The sequence below is a fragment of the Stegodyphus dumicola genome, chromosome 2 (genome assembly GCF_044657685.1).
Source record: "Stegodyphus dumicola isolate Sdum_Otavi_A_Nest chromosome 2, ASM4465768v1".
NCBI classification, from domain to species: domain Eukaryota; kingdom Metazoa; phylum Arthropoda; class Arachnida; order Araneae; family Eresidae; genus Stegodyphus; species Stegodyphus dumicola.
The window spans coordinates 6,250,814-6,263,941 of NC_140769.1; the positions used below are offsets into that span (position 1 = coordinate 6,250,814).

At 32.1% G+C, this 13,128-nt stretch overlaps 1 protein-coding gene across 1 annotated transcript in view; it reads left to right on the forward strand.

Moving 5' to 3' along the window:
• LOC118193162 (cardiolipin-specific deacylase, mitochondrial) overlaps nt 1-13,128 on the forward strand; it is a 53,124-nt gene that overhangs the window by 8,086 nt on the left and 31,910 nt on the right. Inside the window, exon 4 of the mRNA XM_035364202.2 lies at nt 5,949-6,049. Within this exon, the coding sequence (XP_035220093.2) occupies nt 5,949-6,049 (101 nt within the window). The remainder of the gene's footprint in view (nt 1-5,948; nt 6,050-13,128) is intronic.

The following is a 13,128-nucleotide window of genomic DNA, read 5'->3' on the forward strand; positions in this document are numbered from 1 at the left end:
CTCTGATTCATAAATAAATAATCATCATCCATTCCATCTTTCACCAACACCAAACATCCTTGTTGTAGCACGATTTCCATTTTCTTTCGCAAACTGAATGACTTTTGAAACCAGCACTGTGTTCTTTCATTTGGCAGAAGCCATATTTACTACTAGAAGGAACAGTAGATTAATTGTATTTTCTGTTGTAACTAAAACCTTCAAAATCTTGGCTTGAAATGACCACAGAAAGAGAAACCATCTGAATCATAATTCCGTGAATCCTTTCAGGTTGGAAGTGCATTAGTACTCTAACTTATATCCCCCTTTTTTTTTAAATCCTACAATAGCATTATCTTGGACACTTGCACTGAATACAATGTACCCTCTTTGCAGCTATATTTACTCCCTTAAGCTATTCAGTACGGCGTGTCATATGTGCATCAGTGAACATTACCTCATGGCCGGGTGTGTCATATTTGAATCGCTATTTATTTCCCTCCTATGGCCGGCCGTACCACATTTGACTTTTTAGATAGAACGTTTAATTAGTATTTTTTGTTGCCGTTAGATGTAACTGTATGTCTGTTATGCGGAAATATATTGAAAGTTTAAGTATGTGTACCTTCATTCCTATGCAATGTTTTTTATTTTTGATATTTTGTTTCGGAATGAGAGGGAGATTCGTGGGTGGGTGTTGAGCAGTGTAATGTCTCTTTAACTACATTTGATATAAACAAGTGCATGTTTTCTTGATGCTTTGAAAGGTACTTTTTATTTTTATTTTCGCGATATAGGTATTTGAAACATAGAAGAATGCTAATTCGTTAGTGTTGAGTAATGTGATGGCTCTTACTGTGTCATTTCATATAAACAAATGAACATGTTCTCGATGTTCTGGAATACTTTTAAAATTAATTATTTTATTTTTTATCCCCGTATAGTGGAGTAGATGTTCTATTGTTAGAGACTTTTTTTTCTGGCATTGAGACGAATATTTTGTATGGCTTAGAGAAAGTTTTTTTTTTTTTTTTTTTTTTTTTTTAATGTTCTATTGCTGGTGTTCTATTTTTTTAATGGCAAAACGAAAGCGCTATCTGACCATAGAAGACACACAAATGCTAAATGAGTCAAATTTGCTGATATTCTATTCCCGTGACATTTGCAACATTGGACTTTGCATACACCCATGTTTCAAAAAATATCATACACTGTCTCTTTTTTGAAACATTGCTTCCTTTTCGCTGTTTGCACATTGACTTTTTATGAAAGACAGTTTTAATATTTTTTAATTATATGCTGTGTTAAATAAAATCTGCGATTGCTTGGATGCTTTTCCATATATATAATTGTGGGATAAAGGAAAAATTATTTAATTGTGGGATAATGGAAAAATTATTCTCATAATGTATCAAAAATTGGAACAATTGGATGACAAATTTAATTTATATGAATTTTTTTTCCAATGTTTGACTTAGCAGTGCGAATTGCCCATCCCCACAACACGACGCATCCGGTTAATGCGCCGTCCTAAGACAACGCTTCGGTAACAGGGATGCCTGTCGTGAACAGGTTAAGCATTTAACCCACACGCATGCTGTTCCCCTTACCACTTGTCAGTTCGGAATACCATTGTTCGAAAGGCTAGGACAAATCTTCGAATAAGTGACCTTGTAATATAAGAGACTGCACATGTATCTTTTATGTTTCTTCCTAAAGAATTGGGTGCACATTATATGGAGAATAGAATATAGCTATATATATATAGAAAAATATAGCTCATAATTATAGATGCATACTGGAAAATATGGTATTTATAATTTCAGCCTTAAATTGTGCTTCTCTTTTCCATATTTCTCACCAGAATGCAAATGAGTAGTCAGAAATTAAACTGAAGTTTTTAAATTTTGTGCCTGCTACATTTTAATTTCCTGCCAGCTCTGTCAGTTGCAATTATTCAAATTTGCATTTACTTGTGGCCAACATTTTAGTACTAACACTCCAGTAGAGTAGTGAGCTAGCTTCTAATATAGTGATTAATTGAGTAGTCTTTGACTATTAATCCAACCAGAACATGTGCCAAAATGTCATTTATTACCAAATCAGGAGTTTATGTATTTCTTAGAATGTCATTCAGCTTATGTGGAGCATCTGCCATGTTTCAAATAGCTGTGGTTATTATCCTAAGACCTGTCCTCGAAAATGTACATTTATTTATTTAGACAATATAATAGTTAGGAGACAATTGATGAATATATTTGGAATTTACACAAATTGTTTTCACTTCTAAAAGTTGCCAGTGTAAAGGTGAATGATGCCAAATGTAAATTTGCAGTCATATAACTTTGTTATCTGGGCTTTAAAATATCTTAAAGGGGAATCAAAGCTGAAGATTCTAAAATCATAGTGATAAAAATTTTACAACAAAAAGTTGGCATTATTCTTGGGCTTTTGCTTCATTATAGGACTTTCATCAAAGATTTTGCTCATATAGCAGAATCACTATTAAACTTGAAGAGAAACAAAAACACCAGGTTCACCCAGTCAGCAGAAACAAACACAGCACTTGAAAGACTTAAAGCAGCATTAATTCAAGCTCCCATCTTGAAATTTCCTGAAGCAGACTGCAAATTCAGAATTTTCACAAATGTATCTGATTTTGGGAAAGAAATTATACCACTGTCGAGAGCGAAGCATTAGCAGTCCTTTTGGCAATACTGAAATGTCAAGTGTATTTTGGGAAGATACGAGGTAATGTGCATACCGATCACACTGCTATCACCCGTTTGTGTTCCAGGAAGAATTTATCAACCAGATTCATATGATGGGCTCCTAAAATGCGAGAATCTCTGCATATAATAAAAGAAAGAGTCAGCATGTCTTTCATGCTGCGTGTAATAGACCCAGGAATACAAAATTTAGTATATAGGTGCATCTAGATAAGAGTCAGTGCAGCTTGAAGGTTTTTTTTTTTTTTTTTTTTTTTTTTTTTTAATTTGAGTGAGTTTTGTTTGTTTTATCTTTTCGATTTTATCACATCATTTTGAATAGTTCCATTCTTTTAGAAATGTGGTTTTGGCAACAGTTTTTCATTCAATTGTATACTGGACTGCTGAATGTTGAAAATCAGCACTGTTGCGACTTTGAAAAATGAGGGCAATAATTCTGTGCAGTTTTTAAATTTAATGTTTCTCTTAAATACTGGATGTTTGTTAAGAGAAGGCAATGGAAAGTTTGTTAATTTATTTGTTTGGATAATTAATATTTGTATTAAGAAATATTGCTTATTTCATTGTAATTTTGTTGTATGCAATTTTTTTTTTTTTTTAATGAAGTTGTTTTGCAGAGTAATATTTTGCGCAGTTTCTAAATTAGTAGATAAGGTAGTTAAGGTAAACAGTAAGATTTCTGAAAGGACAAAATGACCAAAGCTTATGTCAGCTATTATCTAGCACTATTATGAGCATGCTGATATGCCACTAGAACAAGAGGTTTTGGGAAATCGCCAAGTGTGAACAGTGAAGGGCTATCTAGAAATGTAGTGCATATATCTGGACTACAAGGTCCTAAAAGGGAAGGATGCCAGAAATGGTGGAAAAGAGAATTAAAAAAAAAAAAAAACATAATTTTGACGAGTCTGGAAAAAGAAAAGCTATGAATAATGGCGGGCTGACATTTTAATTCTGATGCTCTGGTAGAGTAGTGTGCCAGCCTCTAGTACAATAGTTATTAATTGTTTAGTCTTTAACTACTGGCACACATTTAACTAAAATTTTGGTTTATTTGCATCAGTATGAATTGTGGTTAATTTGTAGCACAGTAGAGTGTGTTTGTGTCCTAATTTCTGTTTAAATAAAAAAGGTTTTTCTTTAATCTTCTTACAACTTTGTTCTTTCAGACATAGTAGTAACTCACTTGATGCCTGTTAGGGTATTTTCTCCCTCCTTCCAGCATGTGTTCGTGGTATTACAGTTAGTACATCCGCGTATTTGAGAGGTCCAGTTTTGAGTCCTGGCGAAGGCATTGCTCATTTTGCACATCTCTTACATCAAAAATACTCTAATGTTTCTACAGTGGCGCCCGAACTAAAAAGGTGATTAATGTTGATTCTTTACCAGCAGGATTTGGTGGCTAGGTCCTCTAATTCCCAGTCACCCTTTAAAAGGGGGAGTATATAAAGTATTTTCTACCTCCCTCCAGCATGCCTTTGTCGTGTAATGGTTAGCACACTCGGTGTGTATTCGAGAGGTCCAGGTTCGAACCTCAGCGAGGGCATTGCTCATTTTGCACATCTCCTGCCTCAAAGTAACCTAATAACTCTACAGGTTTATTGGACTAATTAATTAGCATTACCAAATCAAGTATAACCCTACAAAGTTTTGGTATTTATCAACATTTCGTCTATTTTAGTTTAATTTAGAAAATGCATTAAAAATAATCTAAATGTATACAAGTGTATTATATGCATTTTTTGGATTTTGGAAAAGAGGAGGTATAATCTTAGGTAATAGTGAAAAGGGTGTACAGAGCAAAATGGGTTGAGAGCCACTGTGCTACGGAACTTCTTTCAACTGAAGAAAATTTTGCCATAACTGTATTTTTGTCCACACAGTCATGCCACGTGGACTTTGGGGATCCGCAAAATAAAAAGGATAGAGGCACTGTAAGATAGCAGTTGGTCTCATATCTCGCAGAATATATGTTGCAAAATGCTACCAGTAATGATAAATATAATGAAATTTTATCAACAGTAGTTCTGCTATGACTGCCACAAATTTCAATGTAACACAATATTTTTTTTATTGAGTAAATTTCATCAAATCTCATTATAATTAAAATTTTTATCTCTATTTTTGTTTTGAATTTATCATATCGGAAAATATTGCCAATGTTCGTGTTGGCAACAACTCAGAAAAGCAGTCACCAATTTGTGATCCATATAACTGATAAGAAGCGAGTTTTACAATAAAAATTAAATTTATTGCACATATATATACTAAAAAATTCATTGTAATTGAACAAGATACTAAAGTTCGTTATCAGTTTTAATGCCTAATTTTTATGGTATATATATCTGTTCTACTCAATGAGAGCATTTGTGCTCTTTAAAGTACTTCTGCTCCCCTAATTTCTGCCATGTATGTGTATTTAAATTGTGTAATCTTATCAATTTTCCTTCTTTATCCTTCTTTTGATTTGTGTGTGTGTATATGTATAATTAATAAATACAAAGTAAAATACTGTTCAAAGGTTTGATTTAAATTTATTATGTATATATATGTTGTAGTGAGTGTTAATAAAGTAATTTATATTTGGCTTCAGAGATGATGTAACAGAATTGTGATTACTATAGTGGTAAAAATTATTGTGGGAAAATTTTAAGATTTTCTTATTTTAGTATTTATAAACTGTATCTGTACTAAATCAAATATTAAATCTTTTCCATTATAAGATAATATTCCATTTTACAGATAATTTCTGTAAAAAATTATGTGGAATATTTGCACCAACAATACATTGTGGTATTAGGTGTACTTCGTTAAAATTTTACTTATTGAAATTTTAACGAATATGGAATTCATATATGAAATGAATTCATATGGAGAAACCGGAATAAAGATAAAAACCATATGAACAAATCTTAATCAACATTGTTGCCTGTTGTCCACATAAATTAAATATCATATGCAATATGCTTATCTCTTCTAACATTCTTGTCTGCTACAAACTGTTATAAATAAATAGTTCTTAAAATGTGTTATTCTGTTTTAGTTTCTTTGTTTATTGAAATAATTAACCTAATGTTTAAAGAAATTTTACCCCTAATGATGCTTAGTAATTGAAAAGATTTAATAATCTTTTGAGAATGAATCTGATTTGTAAAGTAAATCTTGTGATGTTTGTTCTTCATATGCATCATCGTTTAATTCAATAGTTAGCTTGTCAAGTAATCATTTTTCATCTTTTAGGTTGAAAAGCATCCTAATTATCAGATTCTTGATGGACATTTACTTAGCCCTTTTGTGAATCATTTACCTGAAGTTGTTCCAGAAGAGTCAAAAATAGCCAGGTGTGTTTTAAGTTTGGTAATTTTAGTATGTAATTTGAAAATATGTTTCTTTACTTGCTTATGTCAAATTTCTGTTTGTTATTTTGTTAAGCCGTCAAAGTAACTGCCCTTTCCATTTGATAAAAATAAAGTACAGTTAGGTCTCACATAATGAATATAGTTGGTCTCACTTTATCATTCATCATGTGGAATGCTGGGTCACATAGCAATAAGTTGGCAAGAGACACCACTGAAAATTATGACATAGAATGTCCTTTCATTCCTTGGCCCACCAGCGGCCGAGCAGTAAAGTCGCTGAACACTGGTAGTTCGGTCCGAGGTTCGAATCCCGCGAACGGACTGGCTGCATGGGCGTTTTCGTGGTTTTCCCTATGTGTAACGTGTATACGAGCCAGTTTCCCTTAGAAAGTTCTCCATGAAGGCATCCCTCCTCTTAGGCAGATAGCCCTCGAGGCTTTGCCATAATCACACACACACTTTCATTCCTTGACCTAAGTCACATTTTGAAAAAAAATCTTTGTTAGCAGTCTCATTTTTAAAAAAATGACAAGAAGAGTGAAATATTTGTGAAATGTGGGCAGACATATCTTTAATTATCTCCCAACAATTAATCTAAATGACAAAATTTTGATTCTACAGTTATCAATATCTATAATAAGACTTAGCATAATGTTGTTTAACAACATTATGCTAAGTCTTATTATTACATTACTATGTGTTTATGCACACATTGCTATGTGTTTATACACACATAGCAACATTATGCTATGTGTTTATTATGCTATATGTTGTTTTCACAACATTATGCTATAAGACAGATTTACCATCATTGTATCTGGGAGGACAAAGGATCTCGAAATAATTATATAATAGAATGTCCCTTAATGAATCAATAATATGCTAAATTTCCAGCAGCTAATGCCATTTCTTTGAAAAACTTCCTTATTAAGCAAAGCCATCTTATTCTTAAAATTTGTAAAATTATAAATCTATTTCAGCATTGGGAAAAGATATTTGCCGACATATTTAAAAACATGAATATAACAGTAATGTACTTGCTTCTTCTTTACCTGTTAACCATTAGTAAAGATCAGATATCCTTATTCATCATCAACTGAACTGAACTGCATTATGCAGATAATTTTAATCCTTTTCTGAACCTGATCCAGAATTACTAAACATAAAAAAATTTCATTGAAAACACCACTAATGCTGGAAATTTGTTAATCATTTATTAATTATAAGAAATACCTACATATGCTATACATGTACAAAGTCTCACTTTTTTTTTTTTTTTTTTTTTAAGTTCTAATTAATTTGAGTTATCCACTTGAGTCATTTTCTTATTTCAATATTTTATCATATTATTATAAATTTTGAAAATGTTATGTGCCTTTTAAAGAGACACAATAACACACAGGATTTTCCTATCTACTTGACCTATAACCTAATAAAAAAAATCATTTTTTTGCGTTGTGTATTAACCGGATTAACCCTGAAATAAAACTAAGTTGTGGACTAGTGAAAGACATGAGCACAAATAAATATACCATTGACTGATCCAGTAGAGTATGATTATTTATTTAACCAGTTATGATTAAATTTTAACCAGTTAGGGAGAAATAATTGAATAAAATAAAAGGTATACTTTAACAAAAATAAACTCACAATTTTCCTTCTAAACATTCTGCAATATCAAACATTATATTGAATTCATACTAGTAAGCATAATCATTTACATTGTATGATAGAATAACATACCCTCCCTGGGGAGAAAAAAAAAGGAAAATAATATTTAACAATTTACACTTTGCAAGAGCATTCCACACAGAGTAAGCATTTATGAACTTAGTTACATAAACAAAATGATACTAATTTCTTATTGCACATTTTAAATTTTTGAGTTTTGAGATGAGAGAATAAACCGGAATGATACTAATTTCATATTGCACATTTTAATTTTTGAGTTTTGAGATGAGAGAATAAACCGGGTAAAATATTTAAAAATAAAATCAGGCTTTACATCTTAACAGACAACTTATTCCAACAGCGTAGTAATGAAACCCAATTAATTTCACCTGATATAAAAATCTTAACGATAAAAAAATTTTTACTGCTTTAATTAAATTATTTAACTAATAATACATTTCCCTAGCCATTCTAATTAAGTTATCTATAACAAGAAAAAAAAAAAAATTTCTCAAGTACAGAAGAAATAGTGTATAATAAAATAAATCAACCATTAACTATTGAGAAAAAAAAATGTAAAATCACTTAGCTGTAGCTTCTAGGATGCCTGGTTGGTGAGGTGGTCAAAGAAGAATTTCTTAATTTAACAGGTCACAACTTAAAATCCAGATGGATTGTAGAAAAGTTCTATGGAAACTAATTTCTTGAAGGATAAGCATAAAAAAACTTCAAACTCAGATGGCTTGTAGAAAAGTTCTATGGAAACTAATTTCTTGGAGTATAAGAAAAAAAAAAAAAAAAAAAAAAAAACTTCAAACTCAGATGGCTTGTAGAAAAGTTCCATGAAAACTATAATCATTGAATTTCTTGAAAGTTGAAGCGTCACCAGCATTGACCTCTGTTGAAGAAATTTTTGTTGGATGAATACTTGACTAAGGACTAGAACTGGAGCAGGTTATCAACAATTTTCCTCAATAGGTAGCATCCTTGAAGATGGCTCTGCAACAGGTCATCAATTTTGACGAGATTTTTGGTTTTTGTCTGAAGATCACTGAGTGTTGGACATAAGCCATTGTTAAACTATTTATGTGTATATTATGTATATACATGGGGGTATTCACAGCAGATAGAACATTTGGAACTTACTGATAGTAAACGCCGAGGGGGAAAAAATTATGCAGATGAAAATGGGGCTGATGAAATTAATCCGTAGTATTCTTCTTTCGAGGGCAAGAGCCCCGTAGATTACGCGGAAGAGACTCCGCCATTTCTTCCTTTTAGCCGGCTCGCAGAGCACGCACCTCAGCTTAATTCGTGGCTCAAAAGTGTGATAAGTGAAAAAAAAAGTCAAAAAGTCACCTCGTCCCACAAAACAACCCGTTAAAAGGGAAAGCGCCGGACTGCCAACTTGGCACAACTCACTCCTCGCCAATAGTTAAACCAGTTGCAACCACAGCATTCCTTCATGTTAGCAAACTCGCCAAAGCCACCATTTTTAAACCCCAACGGAAATTCTAAGTCGCCAAGCTGCCGCCAAATAACCCCGCCTAGTGAAGGGAGAAAACTTGGAATTTCAACAACCCTGTAAGCAGTCTCAACGAGGGAACGCTGAAACTCGAAAAAATGACTATTTTACCAGAAAAGGGCACTTCTTCCCCCCCAAAGGAGAAATCACAATGAAAATGGGAAAAAATCTATTAATTAAAGCTCATAACTAAAATGCAATTAAAGTTAGGAAAATGAAAGTTATGTCAAATTAAAGAGCTAATTTTTCTGCAAATAATGATATTAAATACTAAGAAATCAAATTAATTTTTAACCTGAAAAACTGAGTTTATTACATGAAAAATTCACCTATATCCATTGTCTGAGTGTACCAGTTTGAAGACGCAGTTCGCGTAAACTCGAATAGCCGAAATAGATTACACTAGAATTAATAAGCCAAATAAAAGACTATAACCAACTTGTTGTGTAGCTCAAATTTTGAATAATTACAAATTAAAATTTTGATTTTTATGAATCACTTAATAATATTAAATTCGCTACACAACATATATATGTAAGTAATTTTAGTGAAATTGTAGTATGTGTATGATGTAACATGCAATGCTTGAAAAAGAAAACCTCTACCAGAAACATAAGGTTACAGGTCTATTACAAGTCTATTTAACATTGAGGTTAATGGCGTATCCCACTAAATTGACGATGGCTTTGGTGACTAATTTTTGTAGCCAAAATTTGGCAATCATTTTTATCCAATCGACATTTTTATCCAATCCCTGTATAAATGTAATTGGTAATTTAATTGAATGACTGCAATTGATATCATTATGTAACTGTAAACTTATCCAGCCCTTATATGTAACTTTAACCATATATACCTTCAAGTAATTTCAAGAAGTGGAAGGTACTAGAGATTTCTCAGCAGCTGGGGCAAAACCATACAAGCCCGGAATGATCGGCAGATCTCAGATTTTAGTTCAGAGCTAACTTCAGAATACAGAGAAATCTCTGTGCCTGCTCTGCTCTTTACATGCACTATTCATTGTTCTGTTGAATGTTCTTAGTAGTTTAAAGTGATAACTACTGTCGGTCTTTGAAGGGAACAGCTTCCACCATAGTGTCTGGCAGATGGTGGTCATTATAGCAACAAGGCTAGTATGTTTCAGGTACGGATGAACGAGTGAATGCTTTATAGTTATTTGTTTTTGGCGACTGTTGGCTGAGGGGGAAAAGAGTTTACTCTTCCTCTTCTCAGTTTCGTGTGTCTTTTCTCTTCAGCCTTATATTACTTTTAACTATTTTTGGTCTTGTTGTTAATTCTTCTGTACTGATATATGTTAACTTTTTTTTTTTTCTCTTTATTTAAGAAAATTCCAATTTAAGAAAGGTTAACCTTTAAAATCTGAGGACTTCAAATGATGTACAATGTTGCAGAATGTTGCACTTCTTAAGCTTTGACGAACTTTTTAGTAGTTCCTTTCCCTCAAGTTTTGAAGATAACATTTTAAGCTACCATTGTTATTGTGGTATACAATTAAAAACATGAGGTGAAAATAAACTTCAAGGTACACCTGGAAAGAACTTAAAATACCTACTGATCAAAACTATGAAACTGATAATGTTGATAAATGTACAAGAGTATGGAGAATATGGATAAAGCAGACAAATTTTTATATTAAAGAAAAGAAAGTGCCAACTGTACAGAAATTACTGTTTGGAATAAATAAGAAATAGGAAAGAAAATAGACTTTTCATGGCAAAAATACTGTGTAAAGTTTTGCATTCAATGAATTTTTGCTGGAAAAAATGCATAAACAACAACAAAACAATAATAATAGTAATAATAATTTTTATCGAAAGACCTGATATTGTTTTTGGAGGAATAATTATTTGTAAGAAATGAGGAAACTTGGGGAATGTGAATAACACATTGTTTACTTTGACAAAACATGGATCGATAGTAATTTAACATTTGGATTGATAGTAATTTAACATTTAAGCAATGTTAGCAGCATTACACAGTTTTGGGTGCACAAATGAATGTTAATTTAAAAAATAGACTGCTGTTGTCCATGCTGGCTCTTCCACAGGATTTGTTTCAGGTTCTCAACTTGTGTTCAAAGCATCAGCTCAAAGCCAATATTACCATGGTCAAATGAACTGCAAAAATTTTTAAAAATGCACGTAAGAAAAGATTCTTCCAATTTACAACCCCAGAATGTGGTATGCGTGGTAAGTTGGCTAATGAAGGAAATGATATGCTGTGATCCCAAAATGCAAACAGTAGAACTGTTCAACTTCATAAAATGCAATCCTCTTAAAAAAAAAACTAATCTATAAAATTGACAACGTTATAAAAGAAAATGAGCATCATGTTTTGCATTTCCCTCCTTAACACTGATCTAAATGCAATAGACTATGTTTAGTCATCAGTTAAAAGACTGATCATGAAAAAGAATTACTGGTGGCTTAAGATTAGAACATTTGAAAAGTTTAATGCAGGAAGCTTTGGATGAAGTCTCTTCTCAAGAATGGATGGTGCAATGCAACTACATAGAAAAAACGTGAAACTTCTTATTGGGACAAAGATGAATTTCTAGAAGAGTTAGTTGATGACTTCATAATTCAAACTGACAGCTGTGATTCTGATTCTAATTCAAAAGAAACAGAATTTTGTGGCAGTGATTTCAACAAATTTTCAGATATTGCACCTCTATAAATAAATAATAAAATAATTCAACATTTAAGGTGTTCACCTTAAATGTTGAATTATTTTTGGATAAGTGGATAAGATAAGTAAACCAAGTAAGTTTGAATGCCAGTAGTTCAGTTTGGCTCCAGTTCCAGTGAATGGGATGGCTGCATGGGCATTTTTGTTGTTTATTGTGATGTAATGTGGATACGAGCCATGTTCCCATAGAAAGTCCTCCATGAAGGTATTCCTCTTCTTCAACTGATAGCCCTCTCATGTTCTGCCATAATCAGATAAACCAAACCAAATTACTCAGGTATTAGAAAAAAAAAATGGAGAGAAGAAATATTCAAATTGTGGTTGCTGAGAGCTTCATGAATGATATTTCTAGATTCAGTGTTTTCTTTGCCACAATATAAATGAAAGACTACCAAAAGTGGGTAACAATGAGCCTTTGGCTGAGGTTCCCCCCCCCTCCTTTGTGGATAATAAGGTGCACTGTAAGGTTGTTTTATTTCCCAATGTTGTGTTCTTGAGCACTCACAAACCTTTGGCATACTTTGCATAAAAATAAATTCTTAATCTTTGATGAAAACTAAGTAAGTTTAATTTTTATTATAAAAAATATTAATACAAAATTATGTTAATGCAGCAAAGCTCACTATAGTTATAAAATCCAATATATAATCCAAAATATACTTATATAAATAATTATATAAATTTTGTATAATTTTAAATATAAAATAGGTAACTGAATAATTAAAAAGACCTTAACTTTGTTCTGATTTTAATATTTTATTATGTTACTTGCTATTACAGTGTCTTTAAAAAGCAGCAGCAGCATAATAGGTGAATGGGAATCAAGCTTGGTAATTTAGATAAAAAACAGTTTTGATTTTAGCCCAACTTCTCTGCTCCCTATCCCCATTAAAATATAAAGCTTTTGATTTAGTATTTATTGAGAGTGTAGTATGTAAACAAGCACTTTTACTTTCAGATGAATCCATATCCACTAATGATTACATTTTTAGTCATTATTAAAGCACAAGCAATACATTAAGAGAAAGTTATGAAATAAAAAAACGTTACAGAACCTCGTTCAAAGACTAAAGAAATCGCTTTGAATATTCACAGTGGCCTTGCTAGAAGGGAGTGGTCTGCTCAGACAGTGCATTTTTTGGTGCAGAATTTTTTT